The sequence below is a fragment of the Haliotis rufescens genome, unplaced genomic scaffold (genome assembly GCF_023055435.1).
Source record: "Haliotis rufescens isolate VD_foot unplaced genomic scaffold, xgHalRufe1.0.p SCAF_8, whole genome shotgun sequence".
Classification (NCBI taxonomy): domain Eukaryota; kingdom Metazoa; phylum Mollusca; class Gastropoda; order Lepetellida; family Haliotidae; genus Haliotis; species Haliotis rufescens.
The window spans coordinates 23,803,954-23,829,403 of NW_025964372.1; the positions used below are offsets into that span (position 1 = coordinate 23,803,954).

At 41.2% G+C, this 25,450-nt stretch overlaps 1 protein-coding gene across 1 annotated transcript; it reads right to left on the reverse strand.

Annotated features, from left to right (window-relative positions):
- Positions 1 to 25,450, reverse strand: LOC124139301. Its single transcript, XM_046506264.2, has 7 exons — positions 24,909 to 25,450; positions 9,693 to 9,774; positions 7,741 to 7,798; positions 6,329 to 6,450; positions 5,109 to 5,252; positions 2,543 to 2,589; positions 1 to 2,152 (listed from the first exon to the last, which is right to left on the reverse strand). The coding sequence occupies exons 1-7, from the start codon at positions 24,975 to 24,977 to the stop codon at positions 2,117 to 2,119; spliced, it is 558 nt and encodes a 185-aa protein (XP_046362220.2). The 5' UTR covers positions 24,978 to 25,450; the 3' UTR covers positions 1 to 2,116.

Sequence of the window (25,450 nt, forward strand, 5' to 3'; positions counted from 1 at the left end):
ACCCGACACTGCTGAAAGAAGTGTGAAACAACAAACCTTTTCGCTAATCAAGGGAAGGATAAAAACGTAACTTGTCTGCAACGTCCGTGACCTTTAAGATAACTCAAGGGCAGCTAATCTTAGTTGATACTCTCGATGGGAGTTGTTTCCCTTTGTATACGCCATCGCCCAAAGAGTCGAATCTACAGTAACTACTTGCCCGGTGTATTAATGTTGTAAAATCACTGAGCTCCGCCTGTATTTCTTTTGGGTCACATTCGTGTCAGTGATTTTGTCTTTGGTTCATCATCATTAAAACAATCTACAATTAAATACAAGTTGAAGTACAAAATCATACAGGTTTAATTGTATAATCGAGTGGGCCGAGGTACGAGCAGTTTTAGTACATGAATTATAAATAAATTCATTCAAGTATTCATCAAACAAGGACACACACATGATGAGACATTTGAAATTTGAGTGAATATCCTTAAAATAGCAAAAGTAAAATCCACACTTTTTATGAAATAATTATTAATGTAAATTATACCCAGTGAATATATATTAAACTGCTTTCTCGAAATTATATTAATTGTTCTTATTTCCCTTCCCTGGATTCTTTACAGACCCCTGTCTTTCTGTGTTTTGAAACGATAGTCATAAAATCTTTTCTTGTACTAGCAAAACAAAACATGTTGGATATATTTAGAATTTTACGAAAAGCTCTTAAAAATGGATTACGATCATACATTTATGTATTATAAGGAAATATTATTTTTGTTTATTTTAATTTTTCAAATAATTGTGTCACTAAATCTAGAGTTAAATGTATGAATGGTTTTTTTTCGTGTTTTAATAGTTTCATAAAACATGAGTAGGTATTTCTCTAGTTGCAATATCAAACTCATAATTCCTAAATCACGAAAATATCAATGCAGAAAAAACATTCTATGCCATCATCCTAGTAACCATTTTCTTCAAATTACTGGGACCTTTTAAAAAAACTGTACAAGGTGCGGTGGCGGGTTGTACGAGTTGTGTGTCCTGACCGGTTCCAGTATTGGCATGCGCAGCAAACTATGCGACTTTGCAGACAACTGTATAGACAGGAGTCGAGTTAAAGATATTTTTACTCCCACCGTCGAAGATTTCGGTCTTAGCTGAAACTCCAAGCCATCTTACAATCGCGCTAAGATTGCTTTGTGCAAGTGGAATATGATAATTGTAAGGTTGATAGTAGGCGCCTAAGATTGTTTTGTGCAATTTCATGCCCTGACAAATCATAATCATATAATGGCTCTGCACATGTTAATATAATAAAATTTCAGATCTTGTGTTTTCTGAGATTTTTTCTAGATCCAAAGATATGTTTCTGATTTGTTTTATTTACAGAACCTCATTGTGTCGGTACACAAAATGGCAGTGTTTATTTCAGTCATATTAGAAATGGATTCTTATGGGTCATTTTGCTTTTAACGCCAAATATCAGTCATATTCTGATGCTATAGACAACACATCAGGGTCATCCTTTTCAAAACGCCATACCATCAGCCTAGCTCGCAAGGGCCGTCTGTCTAAGTGAGGTAAGAAGATCGAAGTTACTAGTACAGAAAAGTTTAAAAGCCAATCCCACATGAAGAATAGCATTAATGGTAAGTTTGGGGACAGTACAAAGCATTTATAACTTTTAAATAGTATTATGCTTAAAGGTATACATGCTGAAGGGTAAGGAGGAATTATTGCTTAGTGTTGATTGATGCCAATGATATAGCCACTTGGCTATCACCATAAAATTCCCATATAACCTTAAAACAGGCCCATATATATATCAATCTTACTCCACTTATTTAAATATTTCTATATTGTGCCTGAGAGTTAGAACTCTTCTGTGCTTTATATATTGAGATGCAAATGTCGGGAGTATTTTTTTTTAAAAGCAGAACTTTTGAATTTCTTTCACCAAGGACCGATTCTATGTAGCATGAACGTAAGGTGTACTGTTACTAATAACATGCTGACGTAACTATCAAAGTAGATACGTGTCCAATGTCATTCATTAATGCTTTGGACATGCATCGATGCTTTCAAAGATGAGATGAACAGTCGTTGATATGACGAGGATGAAACCGCATGTATTTTAAAGAGCCCCTCGGTCGTGCGCTGCTCGGCGAGCCTGTAAAATAAATTGAAAATATGTTCTGGAATGAAACACCCAATCAGTACACCTTCATTGTACTTAAATGCACCTTTCGGCGTTAAACAACAAACAAACAAACAAACAAAAAGTTTAAGTCCTTTATGTCGCGAAATAATCCAGTAGACATGTGGAGGACATTTCGATTTTTGACGCATAATTTTGACTTGCATTTGCATGTGTTTGTGATGAGAGCCATCGGTGGGGCAGGATACACCGCCCTTTTCTCGAAAGCCTTGAGAGTCATTCATAAACATGTTGATTTCTTACGATTATGGAAAGCGTTCGTCACTTTATTGTACAGCTTGATGTACCTAATATGAAACAGAACAGATTAAAGTAAATGCTCCTTATGTAACATAAACTTACCATTTCATGGTAAAAAGCAAATTCGTCTTTTGATACCAATTCATCATCTGAAACAAACGAATGATGCACTTTGCTAGATGTCAACTATTCACGTGGGTGTTCAAGTGAATATTCGTGTTGCTCCATTGATCATGAGTATCAATTTGTGCGAAGTTGAGTCCCTTAGCATAACGTCAGGGTTCGAAAACTGAGATACCTTGAATATTGCTGGAATATTTCTGAAATATAGCTGGCATATAGCTGGAATATAGCTGAAACATAGCTGGGATATTACTGGAATACAGCTGGAATATAACTGGAACATTGCTGGAATATAGGTTGCATATTGCTGGAATAAAGTTGGAATATAGCTGGAATATTTCTGGAATAAAGCTGGAATATTTCTGGAATATTTCTGAAATATAGCGGGAATATAGCTGGGATATTCCTGGAAAACAGGTTGAAAATTCCTGGAATAATCCTGGAATATAGCTGGAAAATTGGTTGTATATTGCTGGAATAAAGTTGGAATATAGCTGGAATATTTCTGGAAATCAGCTGGAATATTTCTGGAAAACAGCTGGAATATTTCTGGAATATTTCTGAAATATAGCGGGAATATAGCTGGGATATTCCTGGAATACAGGTTGAATATTCCTGGAATAATCCTGGAATATAGCTGGAACATTGCTGGAATATAGGTTGCATATTGCTGGAATATAGCTGGAATGTTTCTGGAAAACAGCTGGAATATTTCTGGAATATTTCTGAAATATAGCGGGAATATAGCTGGGATATTCCTGGAAAACAGGTTGAAAATTCCTGGAATAATCCTGGAATATAGCTGGAAAATTGCTGGAATATAGGTTGTATATTGCTGGAATAAAGTTGGAATATAGCTGGAATATTTCTGGAAATCAGCTGGAATATTTCTGGAAAACAGCTGGAATATTTCTGGAATATTTCTGAAATATAGCGGGAATATAGCTGGGATATTCCTGGAATACAGGTTGAATATTCCTGGAATAATCCTGGAATATAGCTGGAACATTGCTGGAATATAGGTTGCATATTGCTGGAATATAGCTGGAATGTTTCTGGAAAACAGCTGGAATATTTCTGGAAAACAGCTGGAATATTGTGGAATATTTCTGAAATGTAGGATGAATATTTCTGAAATAAAGCGGGAATATAGCTGGGATATAGCTGGGATATTGCTGGAATAAAGGTTGAATATTCCTGGAATATAGCTGGAATATAGCTGGAACATAGCTGGAATATTCCTGGAAAACAGCTGGAATATTTCTGGAATATAGCTCGAATATAGCTGAGATATAGCTGGGATATTGCTGGAATATAGGTTGAATATTGCTGGAATAATGCTGGAATATAGCTGGGATATAGGTTGAATATTGCTGGAATATAGCTGGAATATTGCTGAAATAAAGCTTGGGTATTGCTGGAATATTTTTGAAATATAGTTTGAATATTTCTGGAATATAGCTGGAATATTGCTGGAATACAGGTTGAATATTGCTGGAATATAGCTGGAATATTTCTAGAATAAAGCTGAAATATTTCTGAAATATAGCGGGAATAAAGCTGGAATATAGCTGGAATATAGAGGGAATATTGCTGGAATATTGCTTGAATAACGCTGGAATGCTGCTGGAACATTTCTTGAATATAGCTGGAATATTGCTGGAATATTTCTGACAAATAGGTTGAATAATCCGGAATACAGCTGGAATATTTCTGGAAAAATGCTGGAATATATCTGGAATAAAGCTGGAATATTGCTGGAATATAGCGGGAGAAGTGCTGGAATAAAGATTGAATATATCTTGAATTTAGCTGGAATATTGCTGGAACATTTCTGGAATATAGCTTGAATATTGCGGGAATATTTCTGAAAAAAAGGTTCAATAATCCGGAATATAGCTGGAATATTTCTGGAATATTTCTGAAACATAGGTTGAATATTTCTGAAACATAGCGAGAATATAGCTGGAATATAGCTGAAATATTGCTGGAATATTGCTAGAATATAGCTGGGATATTGCGGGAATATTGCTGGAACAAGCTGGGATATTTCTGGAATATAGAGGGAGTATTGCTGGAACATTTCTGGAATGTAGCTTTTATATTGCGAATGTTTCTGAAAAATAGGTTGAATACTTCTGGAATATGGCTGGAATATTGCTGAAATATTTCTGGAATATAGGTTGCAAATTGCTGGAATAAAGCTTGAACATAGCTGGAATATTCCTGGAAAACAGCTGGAATATTTCTGGAATATTTCGGAAATATAGCTGAAATGGAACATGTAGCTGGAATATATGCAGGTAGACAAAAATCATACGAATGATCTTTTACAAAAGTAATCTGGACAAACTTGTAAAATGAATATACAAACACACTTAACACACTGAAACATTAAACAACCTTGAGGTTCAGAAATTGAATAGGAAAATACGAAACATGTTTGTGGGTGCCCTGAGAAACAACAATTTCCCTACGATAATGAATTAAGCGGCGATTCATCTCTATTCATAGCTGTGTGCTACCACAGCATTAATATTCTTACCGTCGATGTCCACTCTTTTATGTACGTCGGTGACATCGTTGGCTCTGATGACGCCATCTGAATCAAAATCCTCTGCCTCGAAGATAAACTTGTACTGTCGTCCAATGGTATCCGCCACCTCCTTTGACGTCACTATTCCATTATCTGAATGCAGAGAGTGTAACATTGGCATCAGCGATATTCCATCTCACGTGTGGTACCGTAACCTAAATTTTATAGCATATGTAACAACCATGTACAATGTCTGTTTGTTGTTTAACGCCCCACTCAGCATATTCCAGCTATATGACGGCGGTCTGTAAATATTCGAGTCTGGACCAGACAATCCAGTGTTTGATATCATGAGCATCGATCCACACAAATGGGATACGATGACATGCATCAACCAAGTCAGCGAGCCTGACCACCCGATCCCGTTAGTCGCCTCTTACGACAAGCATAGTCGCCTTTTAGGCAAGCATGAGTTGCTGAAGACCTAATCTACCCCGGATCCTGACGGGTCCATGTACAATGTTATTCTACTACAAGATCAGGGGCGGTCGGGTAGCCTAGTGGTTAAAGCGATCGCTCGTCACGCCGAAGACCCGGGTTCGATTCCCGACATGGGTACAATGTGTGAAGCCCATTTCTGGTGTCCCCCGCCGTGATATTGCTGGAATATTGCAAAAAGCGGCGTAAAACAATACTCAGTCAGTCAGTACTACAAGATCATAATATGCGTATATAATACAGTCTTTTGCAAAGGATCTTTTGCAAAGTTAACACTGTGGAAATCAAAACTAAACATTAAAGTAACTGTATTTGGAACATATATTATGCTTGTTTTTCCGACATGAAGGTCAAAGGGCTTCGTGACCTTCACCTCAGTACGGGTGTTACAGCCAGACAGGACATCTTCGTCAGTTCATTTTGTTTGGAATGTGTTTGGGGGGCATTTTAGAGGTCGCCATTCGCTGCGCAGAGCTACATGCGTTAGGCGCTTAAGAAACCGATAATAGTAGGTTCGAATCCCTCATTCAGTTTGACAGCACCATACCCGTGGTCGTGGATTTGACCAAACTGGTAAATGTCTCTTCCGCATTAAAATGAGAAGCAGTGATATAACTGAAATTTAGTTCCAAGCAACGTTAAACCAACCTGAACAGTTTTCTTGTAACATAGTATATGAAAACAACAGTACCCCTTGCACGATGTATTTTCAAGTTTTGATTTCAACTTACTGTCTTTGTCCATAGAGTTGAAGTGCGCTTGCGCCGCTTGAAGTGAGTAGGTTCCGTTTCCGTCGACGTCGAGCATGCGATAATAATTATTCAGCTGGTCGTAAACGTTTCTCTTTATTTCACTACAATGAGAAGAAATGGTCAACATTATGAATAGTTTTGTGACGTGTTACGTTTGTGCTATGCTAGTATCTTATTTTCCCTCCCAACCCACTCCAGCAACTGTCCCAAATCATCCCACTACCAGGACAAATATGCCCCCACCCCAACCCAACACCACCACCACTTCCCAACCAGCTCCGACGACAAATACTCACTTCCACCATAATCCCAGGGTAAACACTCTCTCCCACCTAACTCTCAGGGCAAGCACTCTCTCCCACCTCCCTCTCAGGACAAATACTCTCTCCCACCTGACACCAAGGACAAATACTCTCTCACACCTCACGCTCAGGAGAAATACTCTCTCCCACCTCCCTATCAGGACAAATACTCTCTCCCACCTGACACCAAGGACAAATACTCTCTCCGAACTCACGCTCAGGACAAATACTCTCTCCCACCTAACTCTCAGTACAAATACTCTCTCCCACCTCCCTCTCAGGACAAATACTCTCTCCCACCTGACATCAAGGACAAATTCTCTCTCCCACCTCATGCTCAGGACAAATACTCTTTTGAACCTGACACCAAGGACAAATACTCTCTCCCACCTCCCTCTCAGGACAAATACTCTCTCCCACCTGACACCAAGGACACATACTCTCTCCCACCTCACGCTCAGGACAAATACTCTCTCCCACCTCCCTCTCAGGACAAATATTCTATCCCACCTCACTCTCGGGACAAATACGCTCTCCCACCTCACTCTCGGGACAAATACGCTCTCCCACCTGACACCAAGGACAATTACTCTCTCCCACCTCAGGCTCAGGACAAATACTCTCTCACAGGACAACTATTCTATTCCAACTCACTCTCAGGAGAAATACTCTCTCCCACCTCCCTCTCAGGACAAATATTCTATCCCACCTCACTCTCGGGACAAATACGCTCTCCCACCTCACTCTCGGGACAAATACGCTCTCCCACCTGACACCAAGGACAATTACTCTCTCCCACCTCAGGCTCAGGACAAATACTCTCTCACAGGACAACTATTCTATTCCAACTCACTCTCAGGAGAAATACTCTCTCCCATCTCACTCTCAGGACAATTACTCTATCCCAACTCAGTCTCAGGACAAATACTCTCTCACACTAAGGAAAAATGCTCTCTCCCACCTCACTTCAAGGACAAATACTCTCCCTCACTTGACTTCAAGGACAAATATTTTCTCCCACCTCCTCTTTCTTCAACACTCATAAAATGAACATAGAATCTCGAGTTTTGCAACCCGGCTCTCACTTACAGCTCTAGGTTGCCGACCGTGACCTTCACCTTCTCTGGTTCTATCAATTGGCCACGCACTGAAAATAACATTCAAGTTGACACGCAATAAATGTATGTATACGTACAAAAACTTCATCTGACAAACAATTTGCACAGTGCGTTGACAAATTATCTCAACAATTTTTAAGTCACGTTGCCGTATACACTCTTCAAACGCACAGGTAGTATGTAGTTCATTGAACCTGACTACACAAGAAATCCGGTATATAAATTGGATATATGTTATTGGAAAATGATGGTGGCCTGATATTCGACAAACGATGCGTCAAAACGCAGCCATTATCGATTTGAAATGTCTTAAACGGCATTGTTTTCACAGTTGTTAAAAAATGTCAAGGCGGAAAACAGTATAGCAAAATGCACGTGCAAGTTATGGCATTCGTAACTCGTGGTAGTGGCTATAAAAAGGCAAGCATAAGCCAATAATGTTTCATTCAATTTTTCATATTCGAAAATGCCGAGACCAGCGCTGCCGATCGGAACATGCTATAGGACGTATCCAAAGAGAGGAATCGCAGTCTTCTGTTGCACGCCACTTCAACGTCCACTACAGCACCATTTGCCGCCTTTGTGACCCATACACACAGTTCAATTCAACTGCAGACCGTCCGAGAACCGGCCGACCAAGAGTTACCACCCCTGCACAGGATCGCTACATTCGACTGTTCCACCGTCATCGCAATGCCACAGCTACGGAGACTGCAGGACGCATCCCTGTTTTGAGGAGGATATCGGACCAGACTGTCAGGAACCATCTCCGCGAGGCTGGAATCCGACCCAGAGGACCAGTTATCGTCCCTGTTTTGCAAAGATCCATACCTTACAGCCTTGGGATTTGAGAAACTGGAGACGAGTGTGGTTTAGCGATGAATCACGATTTCTTCTTCAACGGCGGGATGGAAGACAACGTGTTTATCGTTGTCGACATAAGCGTTTTGCCCCACATTGTGTACGTGAATTCGACAATCGGTGCCGGTAGTGTCATGGTGTGGGGGACCATATCCTACACCACGAGATCTGACTTGGTTGTAGTTCATGGAAATTTGACAGCAAATCGCTACATGGATCAAATTCTTCAACCTCACCTTCTTCCAATCATTGACCGCCAGAGGGAGCTGTTTCAAACAGGACACCGCTCTACCGTACACAGCTCCTGTCAAAGTTGACTGCCTTTATAATGACACATCAACGCCCTGTCCTGGCCATCAAGATCTCGAGATCTCAACCCAATCGAACACTCCTGGGATGAACTCGATCGACGTGTACGTCAACGTCAGAACACGCCGCAGACATTTCCGCAACTGACCAACGCGTTACACGCAGAATGACGCAGAATGGCGCAGAATTCCGCAGGACAGAATTTATACACCTTTTCAGTCAGTGCTGAGGAGATGCTGAGCCGTGATAGCTGCCAGGGGCGTTCACACGAGATACTGAGTTCAGCGCAACCTTGTGGCCTTATGTGACATGACAATGAACAGTTTTCAATGCCTTGGTACAACGACAATATGTGACTATCGAGCTAAAAAAATCATATTTGTATCTATGATATTAAATTAAATAAAATATATCGACTTTATTAGTTACAATAAATTTACAAAAAATCTACCTGTGCGTCACTGTTTTTGAAGAGTGTATATCCATTTCTTGCTTTTATTTGTTTGTTGTTTAACGCCGCACTCAGCAATATTCCAGCTATATGACGGCGGTCTCTAAATAATGGAGTCTGAACCAGACAATCCAGTGACTGACATCATGAGCATCGATCCAACCCATTGGGATACGATGACACAATGCGATTGGTCGCCTCTTACGACAAGCATTGTCGCCTTTTACGGCAAGCATGGTTTGCTGAATACCTATTCTACCCCGGATCTTCACGGGTCAAGTTGTTTTCGTAAGAACACTTACAGACTACAACGATGACGCATGATACAATGAGAGACGCCAAGAGAACCGCAACTATGAACAGTGTGAACTTGTAACACGCAGTCTGAAACAAATACAGAAAAACAAGAAATTAAAGCAACTCTCACCAAAAGGAATGTTTCTGAACTCACACGAAAAGCGAAATTACAAAAAGGGACCTCGCTTCGGATTGTTATGGTCGTGACAGTCTGCTACCGCCCTTGCCTAGGGAAGGTGTCTTCCGTTGACCTGAACCGATACAAACATGGTTTGTTGGTTTGATGTTTAACGCCGCACTCAGCAATATTCCAGCTATATGACGGCGGTCTGTAAATATCGAGTCTGGATCAGACAATCCAGTGATTGACATCATGAGCATCGATGCGTGCAATTGGAACCGATGACATGTATAAACCAAGTCAGCGAGCCTGACCACCCGATCCCGTTAGTCGCCTTTTACGACAAGCATAGCCGCCTTTTACGGCAAGCATGGGTTGCTGAAGATCTATTCTACCCCGGATCTTCACGGGTCTGGAAATACATCTTGCAGAGTTAACTTAGAACTCACATCAATCATCCATAAAAGGTAGGAAGACATATGCATGCACATATTTAATCACACAGGATTGATGCGAACATTTTGGTGTTTGTAAAGCGTTTGTCAGATCGCAGTGAGGCGAGGCGCAGTAGTTGGAATTAATGCCGCTTTGAACAGTCACACTTAATGGCGGCGTTTTAGCTGAATCTTTTAATGACATTTTAGAAGCCGTAGTGTCAATGAAGACAGAGTGACTAATTTAATGCGTCCTTTCGGAACAAGTGACAAGCAAGTATCAAGCAATATGCGAAAGGATCTCAAGCACCCGTACCTTCACGTTAAAGAAAAAAGAATTTGAAAACCTTAAGTCAACGCTCTCCATCGCAAGTCAGCTTTATGTGGAAGGAAAACCGACAAAAAGACGTTTTCGTGAAACCCAAATCCAGGATTCGAACCTACGATTAGCCAATCCTTGCCTGCTAATCGACGCCACTTTGCACAAGTGATTGTGACGCCGATAACCACTGGGCCGCCTACATGGAGGAGATCCTTTGCAACAAAATAATTCAATCCGAGTGAGCGCCAAAGGTAGACATATTTTACTAGAGCTTCAAACATATTTGCTGGCATATTTTCCAACATTGATTGGTTGATGACAGGGCGTGACCTACATCAACCAACACGTCACGTATGTGACATATGTCGTGCATCTGTATTAGCATCATGTTACGTTTGTCGTTATCTAATCAATTTCTGTTTCACGCAGTTTGTCCGGACTATAATCATGTACATGTGTCCTTTCCTAAGGACATCAACACACTGCACCACATCCAAACTCAATACAAGACATGAACCTGTGAACAGTGAATTCATGCCCACTGAAGCATCCATGTGGTGTAACCATTATGAAAGTTTTGAATTGAAATGGCAAGTTGAACAAGGGTTCTGTAAATCGATGTACAATGTATATGTATCGTTTTCTCATTTATCATTACATCTGCAGGTGTCTCCAATGTCCTGGGCTGCTATCATCGGAACGTGCCATTGTTGACCCTTAATTGAATTTTTGAAATTAATTCATTGTACTGCACCGGGAAACGTGGTCATGATATGGTCGGAATCGTACAATGGAACTTGTTTTTAGTAGATAAATTCTCATGACAGTGGAAAGGTTTCCACAATTCGCCCCGAGTATCCTCCAGGGTCAGGCAACCTGCATTCGCGTCACCGAATTTGCAAAGTCATACGACCATTAATTATGTTTTATATAGTTTTCAAGGGCGGATCAAGCATGTTCAATAGGAAGGGGTCTAAAATATCAAAACCCTCGGTGTGTGTGTGTGTGTGTGTGTGTTTGTGTGTGTGTGTGTGAATTGTCTAACATACCACTATTTGTTTTCAAAAGGGGTAAGGGTTCCCCCTCTGAATCCGCCTATGAGCTACCGATTTGGGGGTAGGTTTCTGGGTGGACCCCCTCCCACCCCACTGAAGTTACAAATGTGGACCCCCCCAAACCCCCCCCTTTCCCATTTCCTGGATCCACCTCCTGACTTAGTATAGTATAGAACTAAATTTCGCCACAGACCACCGGTGCCTGAATTACCGCATATCTGCATTCGCACGCGTGAAGCCCATTAATTGTCCCATGTATGCCCCTCCGTCACATGGCTGGAACATTGTCTGAGATGGCTAAACCCTTCTCGCACGCTCACAATCGCTCGTTCAGCGGTACTTACCATAAAGTGAATTGATTGTACTGAAATTACGATTTAACAAGGCTTGTAATGGAGGTAATGGGAAGGTCGTGTGCAGATGATATCAATCCACTCACAGGGTTGAATAACGGCACGGGTTATTGATTACGGGGAAATAGGTGTTACCACTGGTGGTCGACAGTCGCGTTAATGAACGTTGGGGAGCTGCTCATGAAGAGTCATTTACCCGGATGGTACATTGTATTCTATTGTATTTGTTTGTTTGTTGTTTAACGCCGCACTCGGCAATATTCCAGCTATATGACGGCGGTCTGTAAATAATCGAGTCTGGACCAGACAATCCAGTGATTGACATTATGAGATCGATCCGTGCAATTGGGGTCGATGACATGTATCCATCAAGTCAGCCTGACCAACCGATCCCATTAGTCGCCTTTTACGACAAGCATAATCGCCTTTTACAGCAAGCATTGGTTGCTGAAGAACCTATGCTACCCCGGAATCTTCACGGGATGAACACTACAAGTATATATAGGGTCCGATGCAAGCAAATATATGTCTGATAGAAAGCGTTACACAGCGAATAAAGGCATCATGAAACTATTTGTTTGTTTGTATGTTGTTTAACACCGCACTCAACAATTACTCAGCTATATGACGGCGTTATGTAAATAATCCAGTATGGATCAGACAATCCAGTGATTGACATCATGTGCATCGATCTACACAATAGGGATACTATGACATGCATCAACCAGGTCGGCAAGCCTTACCACCCGATCCGTTAGTCGCCTCTTACAACGATTTAAGCATATAAACGTGTAGTCGCCTTTTACAGCAAGCATAGTTGCTGAAGACCTTTTCCATCCCGGACCTTTACGGATGCATCATGAGATTGACTGCATACAGCTACTACGACTGACGGAAATGTTGATTTCCACATACCATCGTTTGGAAATAAATACAAAGCACTGTCAACTGTGTGAACATCCTTAAGGGTTCGTATCAAAATGTTTCCTACTAAAGCTTTGATTTTGGAATTCCTGTGACGTTTAATCAAGTCTCGCGATAGTTGTCTATGTTACAAGATGTTATTTGTTTTGAAAATGTAAAAACGTATTGAAACAATCAAATATAGGTCAAAAAGCATAAAAAGATATCTTGTAGTTTGGAGCGAATCCCTTGGAGATGTTGTTCCTACAACACGTGCTATGAATTTGTATCACGCCCCACGCAGGTCACGACCACGGATATCTGACCTTTCTTTAAGCCAAACAAATAGTACGCGTTTTGGCGATCAGTCAGTGTTTCCAAACATGGTTTGCGGCATCTGGTCGCGATCGAAATAGGTGAGGTGAGGTGAAATTGGGTTTAGTGAGTGAGTATGGTTTTACGCCGCTTTTAGCAATATTCCAGCAATATCACGGCGGGGGACACCAGAAATGGGCTTCACACATTGTACCCATGTCGGGAATCGAACCCGGGTCTTCGGCGTAAATTGGGTTTAACGTCGCGTCCAAGATTATTGCACTTATATAGCGACGTGCATGCACGTGTGTGTGTGTGGCTGCTTGTACTAGTCCGGACTGATGCCGATTTATAGTGCTAGCCCACTGGGATACCATGCCGCAATTTAACATGAATACCCCACTCAGACACAGTATACTGACTCCGAGCCGACCAGTCCTTGTTTGAGCCCCTTAATGCCCAGCGCCAGACAGGGTAACAACAAGTATCATCTTTTAGCGTCTTTTGGTATGACGCACCGGGGATCGAACCCCGGAACTTCCGCTCTCCGGGCGGACGCTCTACCACTAGACCACGGAGGCATCTGATCGAAATAGAGCAAAACATAGCACGAGGTTCATAGATTGCAGGTAAGTCTGAAATATCACAGCAAATACAAGGGGCGAAATAGATGGGGTGAAGTAAGTGAGAGACTGTTGTTTTACGCCGCTACCGTCAGATTTAAGTTAGGCATGGTCGTATGACAGGCGGTCTGTAAATAATCGGGTCTAAACCAGACAATCCAGTGAATGATATCATGAGCATCGATCCACGCAATTGGAATCGATGACATGCTTCAACCAAGTCAGCGAGCCTGACCACCCGGTCCTGTTAGTCGCCTCTTACGGCGGGATAACTGTTGCTGATGTGACTGACTGTGGGCGACCGCGAGTTTGTTGATATTAGTTTAGTCCGTATTTATAGCAGTATCACAGCTATGTCACTCAAGTCTGCCAAAAAACGGAGACTGGGTAACGTGAACCTGTTGCTGATTGCATGAGCAACGATGTACGCCATCAGGACACCATGGCAACCCGAGTCTAATGTATTTCAACACCTAAGTGAATGAGTATGGTTTCACGCCGCCTTTAGTAATATTCCAGCAATACCACGGCGGGGTGAATCAGGAATTGGTTTCACATATTGTATTCATTTTTTGGAACCGAACCGGGACCTTCAGCGGGACGAACGAACGCTTTAACTACTAGGCTACCCACATCCCTGCCTTCAGTTACATGTGTCGGGTACAGGGGACCCCTTTTAACCACAAACGATTTGTTTGTTTGTTGTTTAACGCTGCACTCAGCAATATCCCAGCCACATGACGGCGGTATGTAAATAATCGAGTCTGGACCAGACAATCCAGTGATTGATAACACGAGCTTCTCTCCACGCAGTTGAGATACGATGACATGCATCAACAGAGTCAGCGAGCCTGACCACCCGATCCCGTTAGTCGCCTCTTACGACAAGCATGGTCACCTTTTACGGAAAGAATGGGTTGCTGAAGACCTATTCTACCCCGGATCTTCACGGGTCTTTTTTTCAAATGCCACTCAAAGGCCGTATGTAGATAACGGCATAAGCCGAGTGATCTTTACTGATCAATGTAACATCAGATAGCCAAGTTTAAATGTGGTTCAGTGTTTCCTTCCCCTGACGCTGAGACGAAACCCAGTTAAAATATTTTTACAAGAAGCGCACAAGTTGTCTGCGTCATTCGGAGCGTCTCTAATCAGATTGTACGTGACACTGAGCACTGTTTCGGATATGCACATCAGTTGGTAGAAGTGGAATAGGAACATGCGCATCGACGCCGACAATATGAACATAACAGAGATAATTATGTGATTGACATTCAGTAATATGCAAACGACAATTCCCAAATGTCAATTTAATGGAAAAATAATTCCCCCTGTGTCGCTGGTTCCTAGTCAGGGAGTGCAGATTTGAAACTAATCGTCCTCATTTCAATAATTGATAATTCGGACGAACCAATCACGTCAAGTGGGACTTTTTCAGTTGTTTGTTTGTTTGTTGTTTAACTCAGCATTATTACAGCTAAATGACGACGGTCTGTACATACAAAATTGACTCTGGACCAGACAATCCAGTGATTGACATCACGAGAATCGATTTACACAATTGGGATACGATGACATGCATCAACAAGGTCAGCTGGCCTGACCACCCGATCCAGTTAGTCGCCTCCTACGACAAACATGGGTTGCTGATGACCAATTCTAACCCGACAGGGTCGTTTCAAAAGAGAACTGAGAAATCCGAAACAACTGTCATAAGTGATAAGCTGCTGAACCCAATTTACATTAATTACAAGATTTACGATAACTCTCAAGCTTCAACAATAGAAGATGACCTACGCCTTATCGTCCATAATCGTCGACTTTGCTCTATTGTGTCATTTCTGCTCTCTTTCCATGGGGTATTTGCTTTGTGGAACTATTTTATAAAGGAAAATATTTTTCATTATTTTGTTTAAAAAAAACCCCAAAACAAACGTTTCATGACTGCCTTTAATTAGACCCCCTACAAGCATGCTGAGTTTTAGCATTTGGAGTGACATTTCTTGGAAATGCAACTCTCTTAACCTGAACCGGTTAATAACGACGAATAACCCATTATATTTTCGATGAACATTTATGTCCCGAAACGTTTACCTGAAGCAAAGTACAGTATTCTAAACACAATAATCCACAGCAGGCTTAAAGCTCAAGTGGAAGTTGTTCGGATAGATAATCTGCGGAGCATAGGTGAGGTGGTAAAGTGTGTGCGTGTGTGTGTGTGTGTGTGTGTGTGTGTGTGTTTCATAGTGCTAGTTCAATGAGGTACCATGCCACAGTTACCCCTCTCAGATACAGTGTGCTCACACTACTACGACACTCTCCCTTGTCACTGATGCGTCAAATATAGGTCCTCCACATTTCTACCGTAACATGTTTTAGAAGCTGTACTGGGGCCTTGAATGGTATCATTTTGATCAAACCACTTTTGAGCAACAGTCGTGTGACGCTCTTTCGCAGAAAAATCATGCTATATTGTGATATGTACTAGTAACCCAAAAGGCTGGAGCTGCTATTGCTCGACATAAAGGGAACGTTGACTATCGAAAATATCCCTCTAGTCTTGTGGGGAGTTTTGTTTCACTTTATGCATAGATCTAAATATGAAACAGACGAGGCGGTTTCACTGGTCTCCTTCATTTCTAGTTCAGGTTGGTAAATCAGTGGAGGGGAATTGGCTATTTGATGGTTATTGAACGATATCAGATCATCAATATAGCTGAAACTTAAGTTAAACTTCTTGGCCAAATTCCCTTGTTTATAAAAAAAATATCGATAAGAAACTACGGATATATTGATAAATGTTCGGCTTTACTATTCAAGTCAAGAAATCGCTATCAAGTCAATATTATTTTACTGGATTTGAACAGCATCACTACTAGTGAGTGAGTGAGTATGGTTTTACGCCGCTTTTAGCAATATGCCAGCAATATCACGGCTACTAGTAGGTAAATAGAAGTGAAATTCTAGGATCGGGCAAGCTCGTAATCCTTCGTGTTGTGTTTGGGTGCGTTCTACAAATTCTGTTTTGCTATTATACATTTTAATGAACGGTACTTTAATTTGTCAACATTCTCACAATATTTGTTGGAAACTTCATCTACCTGAGTCAAGGGAGGCAACTGACTGTAAAAGCCCAGTTTCCACAGGACCTTTATAGTCAGTTATCTCCCTTGTCTTGGGAAGATGGTGAAACTTGGGATATGTCTCACAACTTAAAGCTTTACATTATTTTGAGAGACTTTTGAACAACAGATTAACCACTTTGACATACAATACAACATACCAACATACAATATGCTTTGAATTTACAAAGATGTGTATCCATTCGATTACAATGAATATCAAAATCGTGATGGCGACACATTCCTCAAGTGACATTTTGCTGACATTTGAAATTGTTGCATAGAGAACCAGAGGGGCCACAATGCTGACTGATTGACTGACAAATGCTTTTGAACGTTTTATAGGTGTTCAACAAGGCTATGTTACAACTTGCCCATACTTTCTAGAAACAAATACAAACTATTATAAAGTAGAAAAAATGCCACTGGCCAATTACCATTTGGACATCCGGCGAACAATATTCTCAGAACATAATAGTCCAGCCAATGGCAGATCAATATTCAGAACTTTTAGAGAGATAACATGACCTTGATATACATATTTATGAGTGAGTGAGTGAGTGAGTGAGTGAGTGAGTTAGGCTTAACGCCACTTTTAACAGTATTCCAGTTATATCGCGGCGTGTCAGCTTAATGTGGGAGGAAAGCCCGAAGTGATGCAGGTCTAAGACGTTTACCAATTCGGTGAAACCCACGAGCACGGGTATGGCGCTGACAAACCTTGAAACATAATCGGGGCGAACCGGGATTCGAACCCACAATCATACTTAGGTTTCTGGTGTGCCCAAGGGAACATATTTATGACAATACAGTAGATTATTGTAGCTCATTGCAAATTGTACAATGTATTAATTAGAAGGCTCCATGCCATAGAGATGGCGTCTCTTTAAGGACAATGCCCATCGATGTTGACATTTTGCTTTAGGATGAATATGGCTAAAGGATACCTATTTCTGCAGAAGGTAACATTGCGTCATCTGTTTCATCAAAATTCATCAAATTCTAATACAGGTTTGGCTAGTTATCACCCACGTCATTTTCATGCGGTCCGACATGGGTAGGTACCATGGAGTAGGAACCATGAAAATTCAACCTCCAAATATCTTTAAGACATCCATCAAAGCACAAATATTAGGTTGATTAAATTTCACCGAGGAGGAACTGACAGAATCACTAAAAATGACTGGTGACGCAGGCCGTAAATAATAAACCCAGCGTTACGCTTCAATATATATATCGCCATGTTAATACTTTTTCAATTGTTTCCATACATGCGCTATTCGCCAAAACGCAACTGAAAGGACACGCCCGGATCTTCCGATCATAAATATAGACCACGTGACGCGTTGAGGCCCTGTCTTCGACGATGACGTAAGCACGTGACGGGCGAGAAGCACGAGCACCACGCGGAAATGACATTCACAACATTTGCATGGTGAAATGTGTATCAAGGAACGGTTATTGGCCCTTCTGTGATATTTTGTATGGAGAAAGGGCAATATGTGTCACGAACTGCTATTTATGTACAATAAAACATTTGGATTTGGTTTATAATACAATGTGGCATGACTGCCACCAGTTTTGTGCACGGAGATCAAGAAATTAACAGTTCAACATTTACTGCCTTTGATAGTTTTTACGTAACGTGCTCGACGAGTGCGGCATGACGAGTGATTGATAAATATTATTGCTTTATGCTACAATCAAAACTATATTTCGGACAATGTCACAGGGCCATTTACAAATGATCGAGCCAGGCGAACCATATTGGTTTGGCAGTCTCCAAACACCTCATTTTAATACTGGTAGGGGATATATGATTGTCTTAAGAGGCAAACTAACGGGATAGGGTGGTCAAGCTCGCTGACTTGGTTGGTGCATGGAGTGTGGCGTTAAGCAACAAACAAACAAACAAACAAACAAACAAACAAACAAAAAATGAATGGGGCCTAGTCGTCTTATGTGCTGCAAATCGCTGTGCAGAGTTGCGTCCATTCGGTACGCCAGACACCTGTGTTGTGTTTATGGTATAGTTTGTTTGTTTAACGCCGCAATCAGCAAAATTCCAGCTAAATGACGGCGGTCTGTAAATAATCGAGTCTGGACCAGACAATCCAGTGAGCACCGATCCACGCAATTTTGGATACCATGACATGCATCAACCAAGCCTCTTACGACAAGCATAGTCGCCTTTTACGGCAAGCATGGGTTGCTGAAGACCTATTCTACCCCGGATATTCTCTGTTCCATTTAGTAGTGATAAATAGATCTACTTTTAAGCAAACATGGGGTCCGTGTAAACACTTGCGGCGTAAAACAGTATTCACTGTTATTGCCAGAATGTCAATATCACTTAAAAAACTGAAAAAAGTTCTTAAGTGATATTAACAACTGTATGCATTGTTCACTAAATGCACCAATGGTCTCTAATATCTGATCGATTGATGCGACAGGTGCTTTCACAAATTACACCAGTTAGTAAATGGAATCATGAATACTTATACTAACGTCGATATCTCTCTCTTTGCTTCTGACACACGTGTATGTAGTTAATAATATATAAACTACATTATATAACTGTTAACGAGGTAATTGATTATTAGATGGTTGTGTAATTGATCATAAATTTAACATATCAGTAAAAGAATTGAAGAATATTATAACCGCTCGCCGCAATACGGATGAATTGCTGGCAATCAATTAGTGAAATTGACAAGGTGAGTGGAATTCCCCACTGACTGACAGAAATTGACACACTAGGTACGGCTATTTACACTACTAGTTGTAAGGAGTAATCGACAGAGCTTGTCTACTTACACAAAGGCCATTTCAATTAATAAATATGCAATTTTATGTGCGTGAATTAAAAACACTTGGTTAACAGTTTGCCAAGGACCGTTGTTGACAAAGCAACAATTGACGGAAGCTTTTGTTGCTATTTTTAGCTGTGTCCATTTCAGTAATGGAAAATATATACCACATGTATGGCGCTGGAGTCGGCCCCATAAACCGCAATCGCATACATGTTAAACGTGTTATTACTGTACGATACAAAACAGACGTTACTGTGCATTACCGTGAAGGGCATATTCCATTATTGATTATAGTTTGTAGGAATAAACAAAACAATGTTTAAACCAGATCGCAGCTGTGTCCACAATCAAGTGTACGTTGTCGACAGCTACATTTATCACACATTACAATGACAAGGGCAGGATGATTTCTGAATAATAAAATGGATAGGTTGGCATAAACGAACTTTCCATAGTATGTTGATTCCACTTAGATATCATGCATATTTGATGTGTGTTTGTTTGTTTGTTGTTTAACGAAACACTCAGCAATATATATACGGCAAGCATGGGTTGCTGTAGATCTATTCTGCCCCTGATCTTAACGGGATGAACACTACAAGTAGAGACCGATGCAAGCAGTAGATGCCTGATAGCAAGTGTAACACAGCGAATAAATGCATCATGTTTGTTTGTTTGTTGTTTAACACCGCATTTAGCAATATTCCAGCTACATGTATATGACGGCGGTCTGTAAATAATCGAGCCTGGACCAGACAATCCAGTGATTGACATCAGTAGCATCGATCCACACAATTGGGATACGATGACATGCATCAGCCAAGTCAGCGAGCCCGAGCACCCGATTCCGTTAGTCGCCTTTTACGAAAATGAGTGAGTGTGGTTTTACGCCGCTTTTAGCAATATTCCAGGAATATCACGGCGGGGGGCACCAATATGGGCTTCACACATTGTACCCCTGTCGGGAATCGAACCCGGGTCTTAGGCGTCACGAGCGAACGCTTTAACCACTAGGCTACCCGACCGCCCCCTCTTTCGACAAGCATAGTCGCCTTTTTCGGCAAGCATGGGTGCTGAAGACCTATTCTACCCCGGATCTTCACAGGTCGCATGTTTGATGATTTGCGTTCAACGAATCAGATGCACTAAAATAGTCGATATGTTTAATTATTTTAATGCAGGTAAGTTCTCATAAAGAGTTTATCTATTTTTTATTTTACACTTTTTTTAAACAAACGGATCTTTTAATTTGACTTTGAAAACTATGTACGTGAGGATAAAAACAGGCTACTTCGGAGTACTGTCTGTCTGGCCAGAATCTATCATTTTGTATTTTATTCAGGTTTCTGCACATAGAAATCGTGACACACGTGCAACTCGCGACAGTTCGTATTGCATATGGGAACATCTTCTCCGCGCAGGTGCGGTCATCAGAACTTGAACTAACATCAATTTACAAAAAAGTGGTATAATAATAATTTTGGCGTTTTCTGTTGCTCTATGTGACAGGTATAAAACTTCTCCATGCAGTTTTGGTTGAAATCCCAAACAGCGGAACTATTAAACTAACGAGTTCAGGACAAAAGCCTATTTCTTAACCTTCATTTTCAAACAAAATATCATGGGCGTGTTTATGTAACCTATTTTTTTAATTCACACTAAGTGGATTAAATTATTTGCGAAAATGGGCTAAAACAATAATGCTTCATTTTGTTTCGTTGTGTTTCGTTTGGAATGTTAGGTACTCTTTTCGATCAGAAAAAACCCCACTTATTTGTAAACATTTGGCCGATTTGATGAAGAAACACAGCATTAACTTTAAGTGTTTATCACTAAACGATATTAGAACTATTTCTCCTTTTTAGTTGTGTTTTTATCTTTAAAAGTAGGAACTAGCGTAAACTGGAAATGTAATAAATTTGGATGAGGTTTGGTTCTGTGAGTTCCAATCCAATCCAATCGGGCTCGGGACAAGCCAGACCAGTGATAGATACTATGAACAACGTCTCACGGCGTCGGAGAACGATGGCACACAGTCATCAAGGTCACTAAACCTGATCGCCAAATCATTTTAGTCGCCTATTGCAACAGAAACAGGAATTTTGTAACGTATTCCAAAACTGGCCCAGTCGTCTAAGGCGCCACGATTCGCTGTGCAGAGTTGCGTCCCTTGGGCACACCAGAAACCTATGATTGTGGGTTCGAATCCAGGCTCGCCAAGATTATGTTTCTAGGTTTGTCAACACAGTACCCGTGCTTGTGGGTTTCACCAAAGTGGTTAACGTCTGAGACCTGCATCACTTCGGGCTTTCCTCCCACATTAGGCTGTGATGTAACTTGAATATATATATACTGTTAAAGCGGCGTTAAACCCAACTTATACACACACTGAATCCCCAACGAGCCCTCTAGTCTTCTGTATTTGTGTTAAGATTTATCTAAGCTAGGTCGTGAAGATGTGACCAGCCTTGTTCTGACGGTCTGGGTCAGTGTACAGTGGTCACTACATACCTCTACATTCAGATTCACTCGAGTAATTCCGTTGGCTATACAGTATTTAAACAAACGGATCTTTTAATTTGACTTTGAAAACTATGTACGTGAGGATAAAAACAGGCTACTTCGGAGTACTGTCTGTCTGGCCAGAATCTATCATTTTGTATTTTATTCAGGTTTCTGCACATAGAAATCGTGACACACGTGCAACTCGCGACAGTTCGTATTGCATATGGGAACATCTTCTCCGCGCAGGTGCGGTCATCAGAACTTGAACTAACATCAATTTACAAAAAAGTGGTATAATAATAATTTTGGCGTTTTCTGTTGCTCTATGTGACAGGTATAAAACTTCTCCATGCAGTTTTGGTTGAAATCCCAAACAGCGGAATTATTAAACTAACGAGTTCAGGACAAAAGCCTATTTCTTAACCTTCATTTTCAAACAAAATATCATGGGCGTGTTTATGTAACCTATTTTTTTAATTCACACTAAGTGGATTAAATTATTTGCGAAAATGGGCTAAAACAATAATGCTTCATTTTGTTTCGTTGTGTTTCGTTTGGAATGTTAGGTACTCTTTTCGATCAGAAAAAAACCCACTTATTTGTAAACATTTGGCCGATTTGATGAAGAAACACAGCATTAACTTTAAGTGTTTATCACTAAACGATATTAGAACTATTTCTCCTTTTTAGTTGTGTTTTTATCTTTAAAAGTAGGAACTAGCGTAAACTGGAAATGTAATAAATTTGGATGAGGTTTGGTTCTGTGAGTTCCAATCCAATCCAATCGGGCTCGGGACAAGCCAGACCAGTGATAGATACTATGAACAACGTCTCACGGCGTCGGAGAACGATGGCACACAGTCATCAAGGTCACTAAACCTGATCGCCAAATCATTTTAGTCGCCTATTGCAACAGAAACAGGAATTTTGTAACGTATTCCAAAACTGGCCCAGTCGTCTAAGGCGCCACGATTCGCTGTGCAGAGTTGCGTCCCTTGGGCACACCAGAAACCTATGATTGTGGGTTCGAATCCAGGCTCGCCAAGATTATGTTTCTAGGTTTGTCAACACAGTACCCGTGCTTGTGGGTTTCACCAAAGTGGTTAACGTCTGAGACCTGCATCACTTCGGGCTTTCCTCCCACATTAGGCTGTGATGTAACTTGAATATATATATACTGTTAAAGCGGCGTTAAACCCAACTTATACACACACTGAATCCCCAACGAGCCCTCTAGTCTTCTGTATTTGTGTTAAGATTTATCTAAGCTAGGTCGTGAAGATGTGACCAGCCTTGTTCTGACGGTCTGGGTCAGTGTACAGTGGTCACTACATACCTCTACATTCAGATTCACTCGAGTAATTCCGTTGGCTATACAGTATGCCTCGAGCAGCAATATGGAGTTGTGACAATGCATGGTTTCACAGGAAACTGCCTACTGACGGTTCCCTCTGTATATAGTTCCCGATTTTCTGGTCAATATCCCGTTTACTAACAATATAAGACATCCCAACCTATAATGTTTTGTTTATTTGTTGTTTAACGCCGCACTCTGCAATATTCCAGCTGTATGACGGCGGTATTTAGTAATCGAATCTGGACCAGACAATTCAGTGATTGACACCACAAGCATCGATCCAGGCAATTGGGATACGATACATGCATCAACCAAGTGAGCGAGCCTGACCACCCGATCCCGTTAGTCTCCTCTATCCCGTATATCCCGTCCTACCAGAAATATGACATATCCCGTCCTACCAGCAATATGACATGTCCCGTCCTACCAGCAATATGACATATCCCGTCCTACCAGCAATATGACACGTCCCGTCCTACCAGCAATATGACATGTCCCGTACTACCAGCAATATGACATATCCCGTCCTACCAGCAATATAACATACATCCCGTCCTACCAGTTATATGACATATCCCGTCCTACCAGCAATATGACATATCCCGTTCTACCAGCAATATGACATATCCCGTTCTACAAGCAATATGACATGTCCCGTCCTACCAGCAATATGACATATCCCGTCCTACCAGAAATATGACATACATCCCGTCCTACCAGTTATATGACATATCCCGTTCTACCAGCAATATGACATATCCCGTTCTACAAGCAATATGACATGTCCCGTCCTACCAGCAATATAACATACATCCCGTTCTACCAGAAATGTTACTTAGTCTCTTCTACCAACAATACTAGTCTGTTTTTCAAATACCATTACATTTCCCGTTCCACCAGCAACATTACTGTACCGTTATACATTTTCATTTTAGTTTTGACATATTCGCTTCAATTTTCAGCGATTCAGTACCTACTTTATACATGATTTATCACATATTTGTATGACAAATCGTGTTTATTTGCAAAAGGTTACGATAACAGTAAGTGAAATATCAAAATATTGAAAAACAGACTCCATGTCCCTTATGGGCCACCGTACATTCTACCAGCAATATTACATATTCCTTCTGCCAGGAGTGCAGTAAATCTCATACAAATCGTTTTGAATTTTAGCCATCGACTTTATTTGCATCTTCCCACTGTCCTCTTTCCCCACTACTCCCCATCTATTGACGCTGACCTGTAGCTGGCAGAGTCAGTGGTCAGTCAGTGGTCAGTGTAAGTAAACATCTCACCTTTCTACACAAAGGCTTCTTCTTCCCGTCAATCACCTGCACCATCCCGGAGTGTCCCTGCTTCGTCATACTTCCACGTTAATCCTTATCCACGTTAATCCTAATCCGGGAAGAAAGTCCACAGGTTCCTCTTTGCAACAATGACTGCAGTTTCCGTTCTACTCACTCACTCACTCCAGAATATCACTTCCTGATAATATAACCGGTTCTAAGTTTAAACTGCTTGCTGTCAGTGTCCAAATCAGTCAAAAACTAAACCCACGCCTGATGTGGAGTCTCTGTACAACACGAGCTGTCGTTATCACGTCCTCTTTCACAGCGTACTCAGTGCCAATAACAAACAGCCAAGCTTCACTGTATCCCGACTCCACCCTGCTGCATATTCCCCGCCAATATTCAACTGATGCGCCAACCTCCGCGCTCGCTGTCAAGCCGTACCGCTAATTCAAAATTGATAAAGCCTATCGCATTGCTGCAGACTATGGCGTTTCCTTTGTCACTGGCATTGAACAGCGCGAGTACATCTGCAGGAACAATCCATC

Coding starts and splice junctions, on each gene's coding strand:
- LOC124139301 (XM_046506264.2), bottom strand. CDS start 24,977: ATGACGAAGCAGGGACACTCCGGGATGGTGCAGGTGATTGACGGGAAG. Junction 9,775..24,908: donor AGAAGCCTTTGTGTAGAAAG/GTGAGATGTTTA, acceptor TATTTGTTTCAG/ACTGCGTGTTACAAGTTCAC. Junction 7,799..9,692: donor ATGCGTCATCGTTGTAGTCT/GTAAGTGTTCTT, acceptor TGTTATTTTCAG/TGCGTGGCCAATTGATAGAA.